The 21,712-nt window shown below is 41.9% G+C and overlaps 1 protein-coding gene across 13 annotated transcripts in view; it reads right to left on the bottom strand.

The window, feature by feature from the left end:
- Nucleotides 1-13,314, bottom strand: part of Dock10 (dedicator of cytokinesis 10) — a 257,968-nt gene extending 244,654 nt beyond the window's left edge. For all 13 annotated transcript variants that reach the window (XR_015628577.1, XR_015628576.1, XM_087565510.1 and 10 more), the window contains exon 1: nt 13,097-13,314. Coding sequence is in view for 11 of the 13 variants with exons in the window: in XM_087565510.1 (XP_087421636.1) it covers nt 13,097-13,216 (120 nt within the window). In the remaining 2 variants the exon portion in view is untranslated. The remainder of the gene's footprint in view (nt 1-13,096) is intronic.
- Between the last annotated feature and the right edge of the window lie 8,398 nt (nt 13,315-21,712).

A 21,712-nucleotide genomic window follows, 5' to 3' on the forward strand; every position in this document is an offset into this window, starting at 1 on the left:
ACCATAATCAGGTGAAACCTTGCCTTAGTCACGGTTTCTATTCCTGCACCAAACAACATGACCAAGAAGCAAGTTGAAGAGGAAAGAGTTTATATAGCTTACACTTCCACACTGCTGTTTTTCACCACAGGAAGTCAGGACTGGAACTCAAGCAGGTCAGGAAGCAGGAGCTGAAGCAGAGGCCATGGAGGGGTGCTGCTTACTGGCTTGCTCAGCCTGCTCTCTTATAAAACCCAGGACTACCAGCACCACTCACAATGGGCTGGGCTCTCCCGCTTTGATCACTAATTGAGAAAATGCCTTACAGCTGGATCTCATGGAGGCATTTCCTCAAGGGAGGCTCCTTTCTCTTTGATAACTCCAGCTTGTGTTGAGTTGACACACAAAACCAGCCAGTACAGGCCTTTACCAGCTCTTACCTGTATAAAACATCAAGACACTAGATTCGTAGTCATTGATTATAGAAGCAACTGCAATCTATTCACAAAATTCAAATCCTACCAAGCCAGGTTCAGCCAGGTCTCACTCAGTTCTCAGGACGCTGAGAGATCAGGTGTAGTCATTTAAATTTGGTGACCGAAACGTCAGCTCACAGGAATGGCTCAAACCCAAGAGTACACTTACATCCTTTCTACATTCATGAATTGAGAGATTCGTGTTCTCATCTAGGTGACAAATGCACTCATGCATTTTTAAGACATCTGTACAGAGTCTCAGCAAACAACAGGGATTAGAGAGACCTCAAGTGTTCAAGATGTGAGTAGGTCTGTATGCCCAGCTTATCTGGATTCAGACTCCTGAAGCCTCTGGGCAAGCGGTCCTCTGCTGGATGGAAGGCCCCTACACTTTGCCTGGTGTCCAAGGAAAACAAGTGAATTGTCTACCTCTGTTTATGACAGACTTACAGTCACTGTTACAGATGATGCATGTGGCCGGTAGAGGAAAGGCCCAGGGCTATAAACTGTCTCATGACTCTGCAACCCTGAGCACACCCCTCCCTCCCCCTCTGTGGCTTAGCTTCCGTTCTCTTTCAGATGCATTTTTCCCTTTAGAGTTAGATGTTTAGTGTTGTAAAATGTAGAGGAATTTCACATCTTTTTTTCCTTGTTTGAAGCATAAACTTTAGGTTGTACTTGTATATAAAGTTGCCAGAAGGGAAAAAAAATTCACCTAAAACTTAAATACCTAAGCAGACATTAAAATTTAAGTTTTCAATACTAGCTAAGATTTATGTCACAAGACATTTTGTGAAGACACAAGTGTCTTCCAATAAACACCCAGAAAGTACAGCTGAGTTATCAGTGAGCAGCGAGACTGTGGGCGGTTATTAAGTTTTTCTTTAGTTGTTAAATTAGTGAGAACCACGGCATTTTCTAAGCCTACCAAGACCTGCAATGAATCAAAAAGCAGAACTTAGAACTGGAAGCAGTGCATCGAGCACAATGTTCAGGAACATCGTCTACCCTCAGGCAAGAAAGACACGGGCTCAGTATAAATAATAGGAATTAGATAGGATCGTGTTCGCTGATGAGCTCACAGGACTCTGGGAACTCTCGTATCCTCAAGCCTGCCCTTGCATTTTAATCTCAAGTACTCTCCATCATGACACTGGGGACAAATGGCTATCATCCCTGCATGGCCCCTCGGTTCCTCCATTTTAATCAATTACTCTCTGCTAAGAGCATCCACAGGAAAGACACTGATACTTCAGGCCAATCAGGCCTGCGTGTGCCACTTGGAGACCAGGCAAGGAGCTGGGGTCACACAAACACGTTAACACCTGTGTGGGCCAAGGCTTGTGCCTCACACCTGAAGCCAAGTGTGAACATACCCGGGAATTCTGCTCCCGTGAGACCAGGCACTTCGGTTTCTTTATATATGCCTCGTCTGTCTTCTACCATCTTCACATGTGACCTTATTCCCCCATTCAAGGACTGCTTATTAAGCACCTACTGTGTGCTAGGAATTTGCTGCCCTGAAAAAATGACATGGCAATAGCCGCATGTCTGAGCTTGAAAGTCTGTAGAATATTGGAACTGTGAAAGGAAAACAAAACAAAACAAAACAAAAAACAAAAAACCAAAAAAAAAAAAACCCTTGCATCTTTTGCTCTAATTCCAAAGAATTAACATAAACAAGCATCATTTAGATTGTGCCCTGACAGGTGTCATTTAAGCAGTTCTAGAGCTCAGCTTCTCAGTAGTCATCTCCAAATATTTAAACATCATTTCCAGCACCCTAGCCTCTGCCCTCTGCAGGGTTCATGGGAATACAGTTCATTTCCACTCTGAGTGAACATGCTATTGGTACCCCACCCTGTATCAGTGTGGTTGCCAATGGGACTAGCCAGGCCAAGGCTCGACGAAGCAACAGACTCCTCAATTTCTCTGAAACCACACTATGCTTTAGAGCAAGTCATGAGTCATAGAGAAAAAACAACCTGGGGGGTTGGGGAGTAGTGATTAGTGGTTGGGCAGGGTGAACCATTCACAATTTTCTTTCTTTAAAAAAAATAATTGTTTTCTTTATTTTCATTCCAAATGTTGCTCTCTTCCGTATCCCCCTTCGCAGAGCTCTTCCCCCATCTCTCTTCCCCTTCACCTCTGAGAGGGTGCCCACTACCCGTGGGTATCCCCCACCCCACATTGGGGCATCAAATCTCTACAGAATTAGGAGCACCGTCTCCCTCTGAGGCCAAAGAAGGCAACCCTCTGCTACATATGTGCCCGGGGCCTTGGGCCAGCTCATGTACGCTCTTTGGTTGGTGGCTCAGAGAGTGAGTCACATTTTTTCTGTCGGTCATGTCCATAGGGGTTTCCCCAAAACTCTGAGCTTTCAGTGTCCCTTAAAGGATACTCTCTGACTCAAGTGAATCTCTCCCTTCTCTTAGGGTAGAAAGAGGGAAATGGGTTGGATGACTTGTCCCTGATGCTCCCCAATGCTAGAATAACCTGACTTGCCCACCTTGCTATAGTCCAGCCCCCTCTTTGCCAAGTCCCATGTCTCTTGTAAGTTGCCACACCCCTCACTGATGATCATTTTAGTACTAGCATTTTTTTTACTTAGATGTAAAACATTTGAACCAGATCTTTCTGTTGCTAAAGTCAGGTATCTTAATCAATCTGGTGGAGTGACACATGAAAAAAAAAACAAAAAAACAAAAAACAAAAAAAAACAAAAAAAAAACAAGCAAGCAAGCAAACAAACAAAAAAACCCCAAAAGAGTAGCTTTAATTCTATGAATAACCTTCTTAAAATCACAAAGAATGTCCTAGATGTTCAGAACTAAAATCATCTTTCCAGGGCTTAGTGTTTACCACTTTATTTTAGAAGCAACCCAAAGGTTAACAACATGGGCACAGTTACATTGCCTGGAAACCACACTTGCTAGTAAAAAAAAAAAATGAAGTTTTCAAATTGATTGTGGTACGCAGGAAGGTTCTGGAAGAATGTTGTCTGTACATGTTGGTATACCAATAAACATTATTACAGTACTTTCAGAACAAAGCTATCCGTTCAGCAGTTTATGATAATAAAGCACACCAGAACACAATTTTATTCACTTTTTAAAAAATGACATCTTTTAGAAAAAATGGCTGATTTTAAATGAACAAAGGATATGAAAAACATAAAAAGTTATCTTTAGACAGTAATTCTCCCCATTTGCATGCCCTTTCTCAGTGTAGAGTTCCAACATCTCTCACAATTCCTGAAGATTTTCTAGCTGCATGCAATTCCTTTCTTCTCATGCCAAAGAGTTAGGACAAAGGGACCTTGAGCAGCTTATTAAATAAACAATGCATGTTCAAGCATAATTCAATTATCATATCTCACTGAATAGCAAGTTCTGTTAAGCTTTTTTGTTTGCTTATTTGCCGAGTCAAATGTTAGTGCCAGTGTTCTTTTTATAGAATGTGTGATTTGAAAGGCCAACAGTCAGTGGTCATTTTGACAGCCTTAATTAGTCATTTAAATTGGTAATTACGGAAACCATTACAGGGAGGAAAAGGCTCATCATGCTGATCATAAATGGTGTCGTCTTTTCAAATAAACCCCCTTCCAATCTTTTGTTAAATTCTGCCGTTTTGGTATTAAGTTTAAATTAAAGAGCTGCCTAGCTTCCCAAATTCTATGTCAGGAGAAAAGGTATGCTCTAATTAGATTAGGAAAACAAAGAACTTTCATATTTTAGAAGCAGAAATGAAAGAAAGAGGCCTTCGCATGATACAGGACTATGAGTTCTCTTCATTTAAGAGGCAGACATGTTCACTTCAGTCCAATTGTAGAATATTAATGCTTTCCCAAGGCAAATGTCTACTGCCACTAACTCATTCAAATTCATTAAATTTTATTATTTCTACATCATTAAATGTAGGTCAACATGTCTAGTCCAGCGAACACCAGCATTCATTTCCAGCACGGAGACACTGTTGTGAATGATAAGAAGCAAACGAATATAATTCTGAAGGAAAGAAATCCCCTTGTTGGTAAACATGAACATCATATCAAGACTGAAAGAGACAATGTAATAGATGCAATTTGCAATCCAACCACTTCGTGCTTATCTTGCCAAAAATGTGTTTGTGTAGAAGGATAAGAATGGAATGATGTTTCTTTTAGAACTGAAGAATCCTTTGTTAGCAAAACTTAACCCGTTCTGTACCAACCTCACAGCTGAGAAATGACCAAGCATGGAGACTGATGCCCTAGCGAGCGTCACTCCCAATATTTCATGCTGCTGGGATGTCACAAGTGAACTGTTCAGTGGAATGAAAGTATCCTAGTGCTTCATGTTCAGAAGCTGCTTTGGAAACTTGGATTGAATGGCTTCCTTTACTCTTGGATGCTAACTGTATTATCAAATGAGGTTCTTCCTCTCTTCATAGCTGGTGGGGTATTCACCACTCAGGAGAAGCTCAGACCATGGGGTCAGACCACCTGCAATAGACTCTAGATTCACCATTCACTTGCCGATCAAGGGCAAGCTCCTTGTCTGTGAGTATTTTTCCTCACTACGAAATGCAAATAGAAACTCATTGCCAAAGGTTGATTGTAAATAGACCGCGCAAGGAAAATACCCAAATACACAGGGCATCTTTGTGTCTTCCTACTGATTGCTTGGCCCATGCTTCAAGATTGTGAGGATTACCCATTAAAGGCTATCATTACCTCACACTAACAGCGAGCCCTACCTTCACTGCAACATCCCAGCCAGCTGACTGTCCTAGCTCTCCTTAAGTGCTTTAGTTGTAGTGAGAAAGCTTCACCCCCTACTTTTACTTTCAGACTTTAAGCAAGGTAGAAAAGAATTGCAAGACTCGAGTTCAAATGGGCAGCGCTGTGAGTCATGAAACCAACAAAGCAGAGTAATGAGACCTTAGTGAGGTAGATGGAAGACTTCCAAGTGATGTCCAGGATGACATTCCTAAGCAGGTCACATCTGTGACCTACAAGGGATCTGGAGAACTTATCAGAGCTCTGAAGCAGAGCAACTACAAATTTAAAGACCAATCATAGGATTTTTTTATTGTCTTTATTTTTTGAGACAGGGCTACTCTACATAGTCTGGGTTGATCTAGAACTCACTATATGAACCAGGCTGGCCTTGAACTCACAAAAGTCCCCCTGCTTTGACCTAAGTGCTGGGATTAGATGTGTGAACTGTCACATCTGACCCCTGATCACAAATCTAGACTCTGAGGTTCCAAAGAGAGAAGTAACATCACACCATAAACCCAGGGGTTGGATATGGAGTTCTAGACTCATGGTGGTAGTGAAGGACAACCAGAGAGGTCATTTGCATCTTATCATATGAGGAAATCAAGATTCTTAACTCCATGAAATACCATCCTTAGGACATTTCAAGATGAATAAGAGGGCTATATGTAAGTGTGAGTGTGTGTGTGTGTGTGTGTGTGTGTGTGTGTGTGTGTGTGTGTGTATGTGTGTGAGAGAGGGGGGGAGAGAGAGGGAGGGAGGGAGGGAGAGAGACAGAGAGAGAGAGAATGTGTGTATAAACACTATGAGATACAAAAATGTCTTTATGATGTTCTGGTTGTAATCTTTAGATTTGCTGATAGAATTTGTTTCAAATTTCTAAAAGTTTCAACATGTAGCAAACTGAGTCATATAAAGCAACAGGGAATCACAACAGGGGCTGCATGAGTCACTTCAGGCTGCTGTAACAACACAGGTAGGTGGCTTAAACAACGGATATTTGGCTCATATAGTATGGAGGCTACAAAGTCAGGATCAGCAGACCATGAATTTTCAGACAGGAATTCTTCTTACTGTAGCAGAGGGAAGGAAGTCTTTCTCCCTTATTTTAAAATCATTAGCACCTTCATAAAACCTCTATTCTCATGACCCAATTTACCTCAAACTGTCAACCAATGATGCCATCTTCAAATCCCAAGGGTGAATTAAAATAACAGCACAATAATCTTGGGGGGAGGAGAGGTTACAGACATTCAACCCATAATATGCAAATTAGAATGATTTAAGGTTCTGGGGTATGAGGAATGATAACTTCAACTTGTCTCACCTTTATAGTGACAACACTTTCTCTGTAACCCAGAGAAATTTCTGATTTGGATCAGCTCTCTCTAAGGCATGCTAGGATTCTTTTTCTCAACCTAAAAGCTTAAGGTGCTTATAGATGAATGGAGGAACTTATTAATACAATGTGGCCTTGATATGTGTGGTGTGAGACTTGGGATTTTGCACTTTCACTTAACTCCTAACTGATGCCAATGCTCCTGGTCTGGGTGATGTCATTAGAAGTTAATGTTGATTAGGCCTAGAGCAGATTACTTTCTTTGATCTTATTTCTTTGATCTTAAAATTCATGGTGATTTCTTCTTCCACAGGGCCATAGGAAGAGCTTTCAGAAAAGTTTCCAGACTCAATGGTTATCCTGGTTTGATTGCAATGACCAAATCTGTGTCTAACTTCCCTCATATTGCTTGTTATTCTTACTACTGTTGCCGTTTGTACTCTCAGGATTCTTAGAGTGGTTGTCTTGTCCATGCTTATTTGTAAGACTTTCTGTCTTGGATGAGAAAAGATGTGGAAACAAGAATCCAGGCATAACTAAAGAGGTAGAAAGTGTGCCTCAGGTTGCTCAAGCTTATCATAGATAGGGTTTATGAAATGGGTAACAGAGACATAAGCAGTCCCAGAAGTGGATTTAAGCAGCATCAAGCCAATTCCTACAAGATGTACTCAAAGCTTTGCCAGATGCAAGATGAGGATGCTCAAGTAAGGTCACATTTTTACAATTTAACAAGTGAGCTTGCACTGGCCTCTGGGGGGTCTATTATTATAAAGGTACAGGAACAACTCTAGTACTGCTCCAAACCTCAGAGGAACTCTGATAGGAATGTTGGCAGCTTCTCTGAAACTTGAGTGGGAAGAATGATTTCCTGTTCCTTAGGTGAGCTGGCTGAATCTTGGGTAGACCAGAAGGCAAAGATAAGCTTTCTATGTTCCAGAATTAGTGGTTCTATTGAAGGAAGCACAAAACTAAAAAATTACTAGATGTTTACTAAAGGAGTAATATTGTATGGTTACTATTCAAGATGAAAAAACAAGGATCATGTCAGTCACTCAGCTTTGAGCAATGGATTTAACCCTTGGAGTCTTAATGATCTTCTCTTTGGAATTGGCAACAGTAACTTCCCTATAGTATTGTTCCAAGTATTAAGAAAAGCATTAAATATTGTCTCAGTCACCCTGTAGGTTCTGAACAATTGGTTTAGTATAATGCAATTATAATTCTTATTTTACTATTAACTTAATTGGATTAGAAATCAGAATGTCATACCTCTGATGTGTCTATGAGGATATTTCTGCAGATAATTTGATTGTGAGGTGTCCAGATCAATTCACCCCAGATGGACTCATGCTATGACGGCATTCTTGGGTCTTGAAAGTGGTGTGTCCCAAGGCATGTGTTTTAGGGAGCTGTGTCTTACCCTGGCTTCTTCTTGCTCCTTTTTCTTTGTCTTCTGACTGCCATATCATAATGGTGCCACACCCTCCCACCAGACATGATTGACTGAAATCATGAACCAAACATCCCTTCCTCTCTTGACATTCTGTATCTTGGGTACATTTTTGTTTCACAGTGATTAAAAGGTCTGACTAAGATAAGCAAGTCTTCATAAAATGGTTGGATATAATGGGGATGGAAAACTCCAATCCTACAGGTTGGCTCTTTGTTTCCTTGTTGACCCTTATAAAAGTTTTCTAGAAATTACTTTCCCAAAGAAGTCTTAAGTATTAGCTGGGATCCCCAGTATAGGGGAATGTCAGGGTGGGGAAGTAGATAGGGGTGGGTGGATGGGTCGGGGAACCTCCTCATAGAAGAAAGAGGAGGGGGAATGGGATAGGGAGCTTATGGACAGGAAACCAAGAAAGGGGATAATACTTGAAATGTAAATAAAGAAATATCCAATAAAAAAAGAAAAAAGTATTAGCTGGTATAACCAATATCACTCAGGCTTGGTATTGTGAACTTCTTGTTGACTTCCTTACCAAACAGAAAAGTCAAAGGAATCTACTCAGATTGGATAAAAGAAGACAGTGATTTCTGCTAAAGCATACGTCTTCTTGTCATAAAGAGTCCTGGTATAAGAAAAATATTGAGGCTAGAAAGATGGCTTCATGGTTAAGAGCACTTGCCACTGTTGTAGAGGACAAGTTTGATTCCTAGTACCCTAATTGCAGCTTGCAACCATGTGTGACTATAGTTTCAACAAATCCAGCACCCTTTTCAAGCTTCTATGCACTGGTCATGAACATGTGGTGTGCAGCCACACAAACATACACATAAAATCATAAACAATTAAACAAATCACTCTTTTTAAAGGGCTGTGTGGGCCTAAGACGCTAAACTAACAGGCACATTGCATATTGCTTTTAATGCGGGACACTCACAGTAAAAATATGTGCTTTGTTTTCATTCAATGGCTCTTTGTTGAAAGATGTTTATTAAAAGAGTAACCTTGTATGGTTATATTCAGGATGAATACTTTCTTCTTCCTTCTAACTTAACCTTTGGGAAATCTCAGACTCCTCCACTCAGCTTTCAGAAGTCACTCATCCTCTTCATGATTTAAATGTCACAAAGCTCAGAGGGGAGGACATTCTTCTTTCTAGGAATTCCTCCTGCAGTCATGTTAAATGCTCATTCCTTCTCAACCACAGTTCTTTAGCAGGTCAAAGCTCCTGTTTACTCAGAGCTCCATAAAATGTCAAAAGTAGCATTGTAAGCAGATACCACACTTAGGAGACATCAAAGCAAGCAGATGGGATTCTTGGGATTATGGGACAGATATTCTCTTCCTTTACAGCTTACCCTGCTTGAGTGGGTAGGCATAGGAAAACTATGGTTAACTGCAAATCACTTCTGGCGGGCTGTTTCCTCTTTAAGTGAATAACAGATTATATACAATTAAGAATGAGTTACACAGGATGTTCCAACTGCATCATAAATGCATTAAATTGCACATGCAAATAAACAGTCTAGGCAGGATACATTCAGGCACAAATTGATCTTGGCAGGTGTCCACCTGCCTGCGTGCTAACTGTCATTTGATGTTTTCCATGTTGCCCCAAGTCTTTCGTTATTCTGACCACCTAAATATGTTCCTTCCATAAGCACATCACAGACCTGATGTGGTACTTGCATAAAACTTAGGTCTTCCTGTTAAAGGTATTTGTTTGCAATGCAATCATACATATATGTAGAAAGGTATACACATCTTAAATTTATATTTTAATGAATAGTAAAAAGTATTGTATGTAAGCGAATTCATGCGAAGTATAGACACACCACATTATTTTTGAAAAAAAAAAACGTTTCTTATTTCAAACTAGTGGCAGTAACACTCTAAAACTAGCCCAGTATGAGCATGTGTATTGAACCATGGTGATAAAATACTCAAGTCCCAACATGAGAGGCACATTTCCAATCCTATTAGAACTGAAATTCCATACTAGAAAAGCTTGCTCATAAGACAACAGATGAAGCAATTTCAGGAAATAATGTAAACTCAACTTAGTATGCTTTGGCCGTAAATTAAGTTTTTAGTTATTAACTTTCTAAAAAGAAGAGTAATTAAAGTGACCACGTCTTTGTTAAAATGTCTGTTTTTCTTAGAGAGAGGCAAAATGTGATAGGTCCAAGCCAGGAATCTACATGCACACATGTGAACCTAGTCCAGTGGTTTGGATAACTCTGACACTACGTTTGCTTTGACCCCCATTCTACTTCCTGTGGCAGCTGCTGTCAAAGCTGGCCTCGGTCATGTACTTCGGTCAGTTTCCCTTGATCCCTGGTCTCCACACCCCAAATATATTTCAAAGACTTCATCTCGTTCTCAGACGTAGTTAATCTGACCCCCTTATCTGTCTTTATTAGGTAGAGTACAGGCCAAGATTTACAACGCTCTGTAACATTCTGAAGGGCTTTCAGAAAAGACTATAGACTTAGAAGTGAAATAGATTTCCTTTTTCACTAGGAATCCCTAGAGTCCCTCATATAACAGAGGGCTGCTTGATGCAGCAGACAGATGCATGTCTACTGCCTTGAATTAAAATGGACAAATCACAATATTTCCTCGTTATCCTTTTTTCTTCCCATCATCTCCCCCACCCCCTTTCCTTTGACAAACAGGCTTTGAGAACACAGAGCAACAGACATGGAGAGCTTGAAGAAACTGGATCAATGCAAGCCTACAACGAGCACGTATGGTGTGGGCTAATCCTGAGGTTTGTCTTAAGAGTGCAGTGGCTCTCTTGGTCTCACTGAGTGTAGTACTAAGTGAAAAAGACCAACCTTTCCTACTTCCCTTCAGGAGAAGTGGTAGGGGAGAGAGCAAAGCTCAGGTCTTCCTGCCAAAATCACTGCCAGTCCTGCCTGCCTAGATGTGTAAGATTCCTTGAAATATCTTGGCAAGAATTGGTTCTGGAGTGTTGGCCAAGGTGCTGAAGTGAGGAAGGCAGGGCACCTGTGCCAATGAAGTGGCCCTTCCTGCTGCCCTTAAGGACACTGTGTTCATTCACTGTGACAAGATCTCACTAGGGTTTCACATGTAAGGTAATCTTGGAGGTGTGTGTGTGTGTGTGTGTGTGTGTGTGTGTGTGTGTGTGTGTTTATGTGCACGCATATAGAAGGGATACATATTAATAAAAATTCCATTGCCACAGAAATGTTATGAGAATCCACTTCAGAACAAGACACAAATAAAAGAAGCCAGGCTGTTGCAGCTACTTGGATGCCATCATTGCTAACCTTCTCTGTCATGTTACTACTAAGAGTCCCTAAAATAAATTAACTGCAAAGCAATTTTACTATAAAGCAAATGAGAGAATAGCAAAGGCACAGCCCTAAGTAATCCTTTAAAACAGTGCTTCTCAACCTTCATCCTCTTGAGACCCTTTGATACAGTTCCTCCTCTTGTGCTGACCCCCAACCATGAAGTTACTTTTGTTACTACTTCATATCTGTAATTTTGCTACTTTTATGAATTTTAATATAACTATGTTTCCCAAAGGTCTAGGCAACCCCTGTGGAAGGCGTCATTTGAACTCCAAAGCGGTCGAGACCTTGAGGTTGAGAACCACTGCTTTACAAGTAAAATTTACTGTCACACGCGTGTCTGGTTTTGTAATAGCTCCACCTGCTTTTCAGAATGGCCCGTTTTTGACAGTTTGTCCGTTCTTCCCTTAAAAATATGCACACAGATATCGAAACCACAGGCTGACAGTGTCAAGAGATTGGTTAACAGTTGAATTGTCTGGCAGCTGCGTAGTGCAGTGAGTGGTCAGGGAAGGAAAAGGGAAGGCAGCCTGGCTCTGGGTTCTTTTCACACCCCAGGCTTCCCCACCCCACACCCACCCTCTGGGCATCTGATGCTCTGGTCTGTCTGCCAGGCAATTTGCTTCCGCTCTGTTCAGCTTCCCGACCTCTGGCTTTAAGAGAACGGGTTCTGGCTGTGGGAACTGGCTCTGACCAGCTCTGTCTTTGGTGACTGGCAAAGGCAACACTTTCTCTTTGACACTCTTAAATAGGGTTGTTTAATTCCTAATGGTATTTACTGGCAAAAAAAAAAAAAAAAAAAAAGGAAAATGAAACCCACAAGGAGGATTCCGGTCCAACAAAGTCAGGCCAAGAGCTCGGTGGCTGAGCCCCACTCTTGCTGGAAGGCTGCTCCATACTGCTGCCCCTTTCCAGCACAGTTGATGTGCGCTCCCTGCTTGCTGCTTTCATCCGTTAGTGTGACACCTACTGGAATTTATGAGTATCTCGAGATGCTCCGGTATGATTTGGGCACCTAGTGCTGGTTTCTGCCTCAGGGACTTCCCGCGGAAATCACCCAGCACTTAGAAGGCATTTCGACAAGGAAGTAACCGGTGGAACCTTCTGGAGGGAGAAACCCCAAGAAACCGCTTCAAAATACACTAGAAGCCACTGGCTACTTAATAACCCCCCTCCACCCCTCCCAGCGATTTCTGCAACAGTATAAAGTGGCGTCTGGAGTTCCAGCTTGTAGGGGGGAGGGAGAGCTGTGCCTACTGCAGTCCCCCCCCCCACTAGATCTAAGGTGGGGGTTTCAGCTTTGGTCTGGCTCAGCAGCTCACTACATCTTTTCCAGGTTTCACAGGGAGAAGAGGAGCGCGCAGACTTGTGGATCCACAGGTTCCATCCATTTAGATCTCCACCATCACCCCTTTACCCCGCCCCCCGCCGCCGCCCCAGGTCCCTGTCACCCCTGTCACCTTGAGCCAGCGAGGATGCATTCCCGCCTCCTCCACTCCCGCAACCCCCTCCACCCCCTTAAAACGTGGGCACATCGTCTCCCACGCAGCTGCTCATCTAAGCGTCCCGCGTTCCTAAAGTCCCCCAATGCGCCTCTGGTCCTCGATTCTTTGGTGATAGTGCCTGGCGAAGGTGTCGCTCTGTGGAGGAGCAAATGCGGGGGTGGAGGGCAAGCTAGCCTCCGTGTAGAGGCTCACCGGGCTAGCGACGAGGTCTGCCTGGGGTCCCCGGGCAAGCCCCGCCGTGGCGCGAGGGACGCACCGCACTCACCCGCTGCTGCTGACGGCTGACGGCCACCGCGGCGGCGGACGCGGCGCTGTGCCTGAGCTCGGCCGCCTGTCCTGGCCTCAGCAGGCTCCGGGTGAACCTGCGGGTCCGCTCGCTGGCCATCGCGGGCCGTGCCACTCGCGCCTCGGCCCCGGAGCGAGTGTGTCCCGCCAGTCCCCGGGCCGCGCCAGCCTGCTCTACCCACCCGCCGTTCAGGAAGCGGAACTCGGAGCCTTTCCCCCCCTCTTCCCCGCTCAACTCACAAGAGGCGGGTTTTTCTCGCGCGCACCCCCACTCTGCCCACCCCCTTCGCTCCCGCTCGAGCTCCGCGGCGACTTTGCAAAACTCGGCGCCTCTCCGGCCGCGCGGCCAACTCCGCCTGGCTAGGGCGCATCTGCAGAGGGAGCCGCGGGACGCGCGTGGGGGTGACTCCACCCGCGCCGCCCACCCGAGACTGAGACTCGGTGCTGATCCCGAGCTGCCTCTGCTGGCTCCGAGCGGGACCTGCCTACCGTCCTACTCTCAAATCTGATGCGCATGGAGGGTTGGGGATTTAGCGTTTTGCAGGTCAGATCTACATTCTGAGGCTAGAAAGTGGAGAAGGGTTGGTCTCAGGTATCCTGTGCACCCTTGGAGGTGGGTCAGGAGGATCCATCTCGTGGCTGGAACCCTTGTTTTGAAGTCTCTCGGGACCCAGAGCCCTTACTTGATCTTGGGGTGGTCTGTGTGAATTCACACCTGCTGCCAATTTTTCCTTAACTGCTTTCCTATTCTATACCAGCCATACTGCTCTGGAAAACGAGACCAGAGAGGGTGGTTTATCAAAGGCCTCCTTAACTTTGCATACTAATTTGAATTAAAATCTAGTGTATATCTGGGCAAGGTAATGGACTTCAGAATGGAAATTAAGATGAATAAGAACTGCGGGTTGGGTTATGGGGTAGGGTGAGTCGGACACCGTGGGTGGTTCTTAAGTCTATTTTTCTGCTTTCTTATCAAATGCCCACCTACCCTTGCCTCCAGCTATCTGATTAAAGTGTTCTAAATCTCTTATCGGGAGTCACATGCAGGGTTGTTCTCCGCCTATTGTGGGTGGGTAAGAAGGCTGCTCCTGGGGAAAGCTGTAGGGACATTCTGGATTTCTTAAAGGGGCATTTTTTTTTTTTTTTGTATCTGTGGTCTCAGGGTTTTTCTAAACTTAAAAACATTTTTTAGCTTGTGGTGTGGCTCCTGTTTCTCATGTACTTAGTAGCCTGACAGGCTCCTTCTAAGGAAAGTCTGGGCTACACACAGTGTGACTCTGTCTTAACATTTGACAGAACCATTTCCCCCTGTTTCCGAATACTGTGTGGTGTCCGATATAACTGAATAACTCATGACTATGAACGACTCTCAAAAGGTTCAGAAAGTTGGAGCAGCCAGACCTGAATGCTGAGGCAGGAGGATGACAAGAAGAGAAAAGCGGACTGGAAGCAAAGGCTGTAGTAGCAGAACTTGCGTCAGTGTGTGTCTTGGGCATAGCAGCGGTTCAGGCTGGAATTTGTTTGCTGTGCTTGCACTTACCTCTAGGTCACAGTTAGCCACCGAATGGTAGAAACCTGGGAGCAGGAATCAGGATCCTGCTTTCCAACATCTGTCTCCTCTTACCAACAAACTCCAGCCGTGTTTTACAAGTTAGTTAGTTACTGCTTTGAGCCTTTTGAAAGTAGAAACGTCAGTAAGCTCTGTATAGCTTGTCAAAACCAGAGCGGTTCCACACACTCGGTACCCTATGAGTTGATACTGAGTGGCATCCATCTATGTATCTATCTATGTCTCTATATTCTTTCTTTCTATGTATGTATGTATGTATGTATGTATGTATGTATGTATGTATGTATCTATGTATTTATCTATCTGTCTATCTATGTCTCTATAGTCTATGTATCTATCTATCTATGTATCTATGTATCTATTTATGTATATGTATCTATTTATGTATCTATCTATGTATCTATCTATGTATCTATGTATCTATCTATGTATCTATGTATCTATGTATCTATCTATCTATCATCTATATCATGTGCCCCTGGTACCTTCAGGGGCCAGTAGAAGGTATCATATACCCTGGAACTGGAGTTACAGATATTTGTGTGTAATGAGAAAAAAATCCTTGTCCTTTGAAAGAAGAAGACTCCATGCTCTTAATAAATGAACTGTCTTTCCAGTCCTACCTTTTTATGTTTTCGTTTTATGTAAGAGATACCATCACAGGAACACAATCAGTATGGTTCTGTGTCTCTAAAATAAGTAAAAGTTTAAAGACGTTGAATATTGTAACGTGATGGCCTGTCTTTATTGGGAGCTTGATGGGATTTGGAATCACCATGGAAACAAGTCTCTAGGCAGGTCTGTGAGAAATTATCTAGATGGGGTTAATTGATGTGGAGAGTCTGACTCTGAGTGTGGGCAGAACTTCTCACCCCAGGCCTGGGGGTCTCAGACTGGGTGTAAAAGACAAAACAAGCTGAGCACAGCATTCGTCTCCCTCTGCTTCTTTACTGTCGATGCAATTCACCTCACTGCCTCAGGCTCTGCCATGACTTCCCCGCTCAGATGGAGGATAGCCTTAAAATGTTAGTCAAGTAAACCGTTCCTTCAGTTACTTTGGTCCGGATATGTTGTCACAGCAACGGGATAAGTAATAGACTATGGAATAGTGAGCAAAAAGTACATGCTATAGAGTTAACATCCTCCCAGCTTCACTGTGCACAGATTACAGCGTAGGTTGTAATCACATCCCTTCAGTGCACAACTCTTGTCTTCCCCTTGAGCTGTTACAGTGACCCCACTCGATAGCCACTCACAATGTACGAACTGTGGAAGGGGCTCCGACTCTGTGACAAACAATACAGAGCTCACCAAAGTTTCTGCTTCCCAGAGGTTTCTTCATTTCAAACAGAGTAGCTAACTGATTTGTAAAACATGACTGAAATTTGCTGGTAAGAGGAGATAGTAAGATTTTGAAGATGACTCTCTTAAGACCCATGGCAATATTTTGTATTCCTGTAAAGTTATTTTTTTTCCTTTCTTTTCTTTTTTTCGGAGCTGGGGACCGAACCCAGGGCCTTGTGCTTGCTAGGCAAGCGCTCTATCGCTGAGCTAAATCCCCAACCCCCAAAGTTATCTTGATAATAGTTTCTCCCTTCCTTTCCACCCTACAGTTCCTTCCTTTCTTCCTTTCCCTCCCAGATACTCTTCTTCCTTATCTGAAGGCTGCCTTGGCTTTCTTAAAGGTTAGGAAGCTCTTATAGCCTGCTGTGATATAGGTCAAAGCTCCATAAATTAGAAAAATATAATTAATAATTTTCTCTTATCGTTTTACAAGACTTGGCTTTGGGCTAATATTACTAGTCATGTGAATAAGAAATGGATTAGGATTTTTTAAACGACAGTAATAAGTATTGATAGAAATGAAAAATGTACCATTTTTTTTAACATTATTGTGACATAGTTGTACAAGCTGGGGGTAGGGCAGTAAGCAGTATTCCTCCATGGTTTCTGCTTCAGTTCCTGCCATGAGGTTCCTGTTTGAGCTCCTGCCCTGGCTACCCTCCGTGATTGAGTGTAACCTGTAAGCTGAAATAGACCCCTTTCAGCCTCAGATGGCTTAAGGTCATGGTGTTTATCAAGACAATTGAAGTCAAACTAGAAAATTCCTTCCCTCATGCATAAAAGAAAGCCAAGAGGGAATTCAGTAGTATGGCTATTCAAATAGAGCATTTTGTGTGATAGGCATACAAATGTTAGTTCAAATCATTTTCTGATTTTTATATGAAGACTTTTAAAGTCCCTATTAAGGGAAAATTCTGTATTTTCTATTGTACAGTAGTGGGGAGCAGGGAGTCCAAAGAAGCAGGTCACTTACCTTGATCATTATCTTAATGTGTGGTGGATAAATGACTTTATAACTTCTTGATTGTTAAGAGTTTACAGCTAACCCAAGAATAACAAAAATCGTCAATCAGAATTGTGAGCCAACTGGGGAAAGATGCTTTGATGCAAGCACGTCTTGTTTCTCTTAGTAGGAAAAGCAAATCACTGAGTTTATTTATAGTGTTTTCAAATTACCGTTCTTTAACTGAATGCCATTTCATAGTGTACTTTCTTCCCACCTTGTCAAGGAAATAAGAAAGCTACAAGAAAATAGGGTTTAAAAGGTATGATATTAATGATAGTTCATTAATTCTTTCCAGAGCTGGAGCCAATTAACGAATCCAGATGCCTCCGGGTTGCTGATAGGCAAATATATTTAGCCTACTGTGTACTCTTTCCTCTAGTCCTCTTCTTGGAAGCAAATTACACTACAGTAGCACGGTTTGGCTGTCCACCAGGTCCTGGTGTCTGTCCTAGCAACCATGCTTTGCCCTGTTCTGTCAGTGTGGTTGCAGAAGGCAAAGCCCAGAGTCTAAAAAGTTTTTTTTTTCTTCATTTACTTGGTTCTTTATTAGAATATCAGGTCCAGGTTTACCATTCTACTTTCTTTTAATTTGGAGTCTGGATTTAGGGAAATAACACCCTGGGATCTTCACTTCTCCATCTGCAAAAGTTATGCAGACACAGATTTTGTTTAGTATAAGGAAGAAGAAAATGATTAGAAACCAAGGGCGGGATGCTTCTGCTCTTACGCATGTAAGGAAACTGCATCTTCCTGCTCTTTGGCGTTTTCCTTCCATGATGGGTTGCTCATTCCCAAAAGTCATCATTCTTAAAGACACATACTTAGATGTATAATGCAATGTTAGTAAATAATATAACATAAATAACGAACAATAATGTTGTCATGTAATCGTTTATTGTTTTTAGAGAGAAAAATAAAAATGAATTTATTTTCTGACATTTCCTTGAGGAATTTTCCTCTGTATACGGGAGTGAAGTTTGTCCTGCCCTTTCTCTTTTGAAATTGGTATTCTTAGTCAGGGACATTACTGAATTGGGTGGGAGAGCTTTCTGCCTCTTTCCATGGCTACAGCAATTTTAATAACATTGGGGTTGTTTGTTCTGTGCGAGTTGGATGGAATCCAGGTGTGCAGCCATCTGGTCCTGGTACCCTTTTTAATGAGAGAAATGTTATCAATTTTAAACCCCTTTTGTGGTAGTTGGTTCATGTTCAAGATTTGCCCATCTACTATTTCATAATAATTTATAGCTTCCTAAGAATAGCACAGAATCTAGAAACACTTGCCATAGACTATCAGATAGCATAAAATTGTGGGTTTTTTTTGTCTTTTTAAAATATCATGTATCCTTTTGATTTGCTATGAAGATATCAAAGAGGCCTGAAGTATAATTATACTATACATTCAAGAGGTATTTAATGTTCTAACTTGGTAAGAACTTATCTCTAAAATGTAAGCTTGCTTCCCTGTGCAGCAGCGATGACTTAATAGAGTGATCCTGGAAATCCCTTACACCATTTTTCACATTTTTCTTCGTAACTGCTTTGGTCACTCTTGTATTTTATCACAGATGTGGGATAGATTTGTCTTTGGTGTTTCATATTTCCTTAGCGGAAAGTCATCCCCCTCAGCTTGTGATAACGATAGAGGCCCATTCAGAGAACTAGCCAGTTGTCCCAGCCCTATATCTGTTGTTGATATTTAACTTGTAGCTTTTTATCTAAAATTAAAAATATATATTCCATTAGTCAGTCAGTCATCCCACATTTCTCTTTCTTCATAGGGAGCATTTTACTTCCTTGTTCATGACTGAGTTTCCACCTGTTTTAATGGATCACTCATCTCTTTAAGGATATTGTTTTAGACAGATTAGTCTGACCATATTCCTTTCTTGATTAATAAGCTGGGTCTTAACTTTGATTTGATCAAGAGAGAAATCCTAGATTTTTATATAGGAAAAGTAGCAGTGTTCAATGCATAAAACTTACATTTTCTTGATAGCAAATGTATAATATGTTGTTTTAAAGCAGCAAATGGGCTAGGAAGACAGTTCAGTGGCAAAAACCCTTGCTGTCTAAGCATTTGGACCCAAGTCCAGATTCCTAGAGTAAGTACCTGCTCCTTAGAGCACTGTGGTCCACCTGTAATCCCAGCCTCAGAAAGAAAGAAGAGAGAAGATTCCCACAGCAAGGCGCTAGCAAGAACAGACATATAGGTGAGCTCTGGTTTTATTGAGAGGCTTTGTCTCAATGAAAAAGGAGGAAGAACTCTAGAAGATGATTTCAGACATCTACCTTGGGCCTCTACATATACAGGGACACATTTTTATATGCAATGAAGTACACACACACACATACTCACACACACACACACACACACACACACGAGAATGGAAAAAGAAAAGTCAACAGGAAAATTATATGTTGGACTGTATATTTATAAAGAAAGTAATCAAGAAAGTTCAAAATTTTTACACAGAAATTACAAATATCTTTTATCAATCAAATTTTTTACTGTTTAAATTGTGATGACATTTCTATAATTAATTAAATTTCTAGTGTAGGTAGTTTTAATATCAATCCTTTGTCAGCATGTACATGTGTGCATGTAGTTCGTTCACAGTAATGTGCATTGCCAACCAACTGTAAGTTATTGTATCATTACTAGTTTGTTTTTAATAGAGTAAGGAGTGGTGCAACCAAGATATTTCGCAAACTCAAATATAATTTCCTAACAGATTGAGAGAATGCACATTTCCCCCCAATAGCCTCAGAAAGAAACATAATGGTTAAATACCAATTTTAAAAAAAATGTCTATAACACCAGGTTTGCAAAGCCTCGATGCCCTAGCTTTCTTAGGCAGTGGGACACAGATGGTACAAATGTATTTTTGATACATTGAATCCATGGTTTACTTCAACTATTTTCTTGAACTTTTACTTAAAAAACAAAACAAAGCATGTGAGCTCAGTGGTTGTAGCCCATTTTCTAGCCTGTGGTGTTGATGTGCTCAGTATACTCATTTCCTGTGGTAGAGAGAAATCTCACAGCATCGCTTGGCGGGCTCTAGTGTGTGAAAGGAAGGGGCCGTGTCAGTGAGGAGAGAGCAATTACATGTGCGCTGTTATGGAGCAGTCCCCCCAAAATGTCAAACTGAGTGTTCGTGCAGAAGTTTATTCAAGTAAGACTAGTGGTTTTTGTTCTTCTACACAGGGCCATTAGAGTTGATTGATATAACTAGATTAGGGTTTTCGCACCTTTTATCTTTTGAGCGATTTCTCATGTGTGGGCTTAGAAATGTGCTCTGTTCTGACTAATCATGGATATTGTCCCCTTTCTCCTTGTCTTTGCTAAGGGGACAAAAGGAAGTTAAAAAAAAAAAGAAAGTAAAGAAAATGTAAAAGCAATAAGAGAATTACTATGAAAATTGCCTAAAAAATTCCTGATAAAAATCAAAGTATTTTCCATAGCTTCAAAAAGAGGCCCATTAGCATCATTACACCAGGCTTGTGCTAACAATAGTCCTTTCTGGTACTGACACAAAGCCTGTATTCTTCTAGGGAAATGATTGCTTCGGAGCTACTTAAAAAGTACAGTGTTTACGACTCTTGGCATTCTACGAAATGTTCTACAAAGACATAATATTTTACAATCCCTCCTTGCTTTCAGTCACTTCAACGTTTATTCTAACCACTGTTAGTTAGATGACATTTGCCCATGAAGACCTAGCTTGGTGGTTAGTGTGTGAATCTACTTAAAATAGGTTTTAGTTCTATTGTTGGATGTGAGTTCTCTCTCTGGATTCACACTGGGCAGTGACTTGAGTTCTGACAGACAGAACCTGAGATTTTGGTTAAGAACTTCCAAAGCCATGTTTGGGTGTGAGTGGGCAAAGCCTTACAGAGGCTGACAAAGCTGTGAGGGGTATGGAAGTCACCTAAGCCATTTGTCCTTGTTGCTCCTGTTGGTCCGAGGTGTGCTGTTTTGATGACTGGTATTCTTGTTTCTAAAAGAAATGGAAACCCAGAGGAAAAGGGCTGCCTTTCAGATCTATTAGTAAGCGATTGCTTGACAAAAGCTGGTGTTAGTTCGGCATAGATCCTAGTTCACCAGCAAGCCAGAAAGTCAAGGGAGAATGTTAGTGTTCTAGAAAGCCTACAGAGAAATAACTGGATCATGGTACCAACTAATGGTCATGCATAGAAACAAGGAAAGGCAGGGTTTGTATTTTCTCCTTTCCTCCTCCCTTTTCTCTCCCTCCATCCTTTTCTTCTTCCCTCTCTCCCTTCCTCTCTTCCTCCCTCCCTTTCCTCTTCTATCTATTCCTCTATGCCACCTTCCATTTTTTCCTTCCTCTCCCTCTCCTTCTCTCTCCCCCTTCCTCCCACCTCCTCTCACTTTCCATTTTCCCTTCCTTCCTATCTTTGCTTCTCTTTCTTTTTCTTTTTCTTTCTTTTGTCCAGTTCTTCTGGTCCTCTGCATACACCAAGACTACTCTTTCTTAGGTTGTATTTCAAGAATACATCCGTGTGTATTTGGACAATATGCAGAGTAGCTGACTTATAGAACTACGAAAGAACTGGTGTGTATTTTATCAGGCTAACACAATTTTCATAGTGCACGTCAAGGTTTATCATGAGAAAATTAAAATCATACTCCATCTCCCTTATGAGTACAG

The sequence above is a fragment of the Rattus norvegicus genome, chromosome 9, assembly GCF_021556685.1.
Source record: "Rattus norvegicus strain SHRSP/BbbUtx chromosome 9, alternate assembly SHRSP_T2T, whole genome shotgun sequence".
Classification (NCBI taxonomy): Eukaryota; Metazoa; Chordata; class Mammalia; order Rodentia; family Muridae; genus Rattus; species Rattus norvegicus.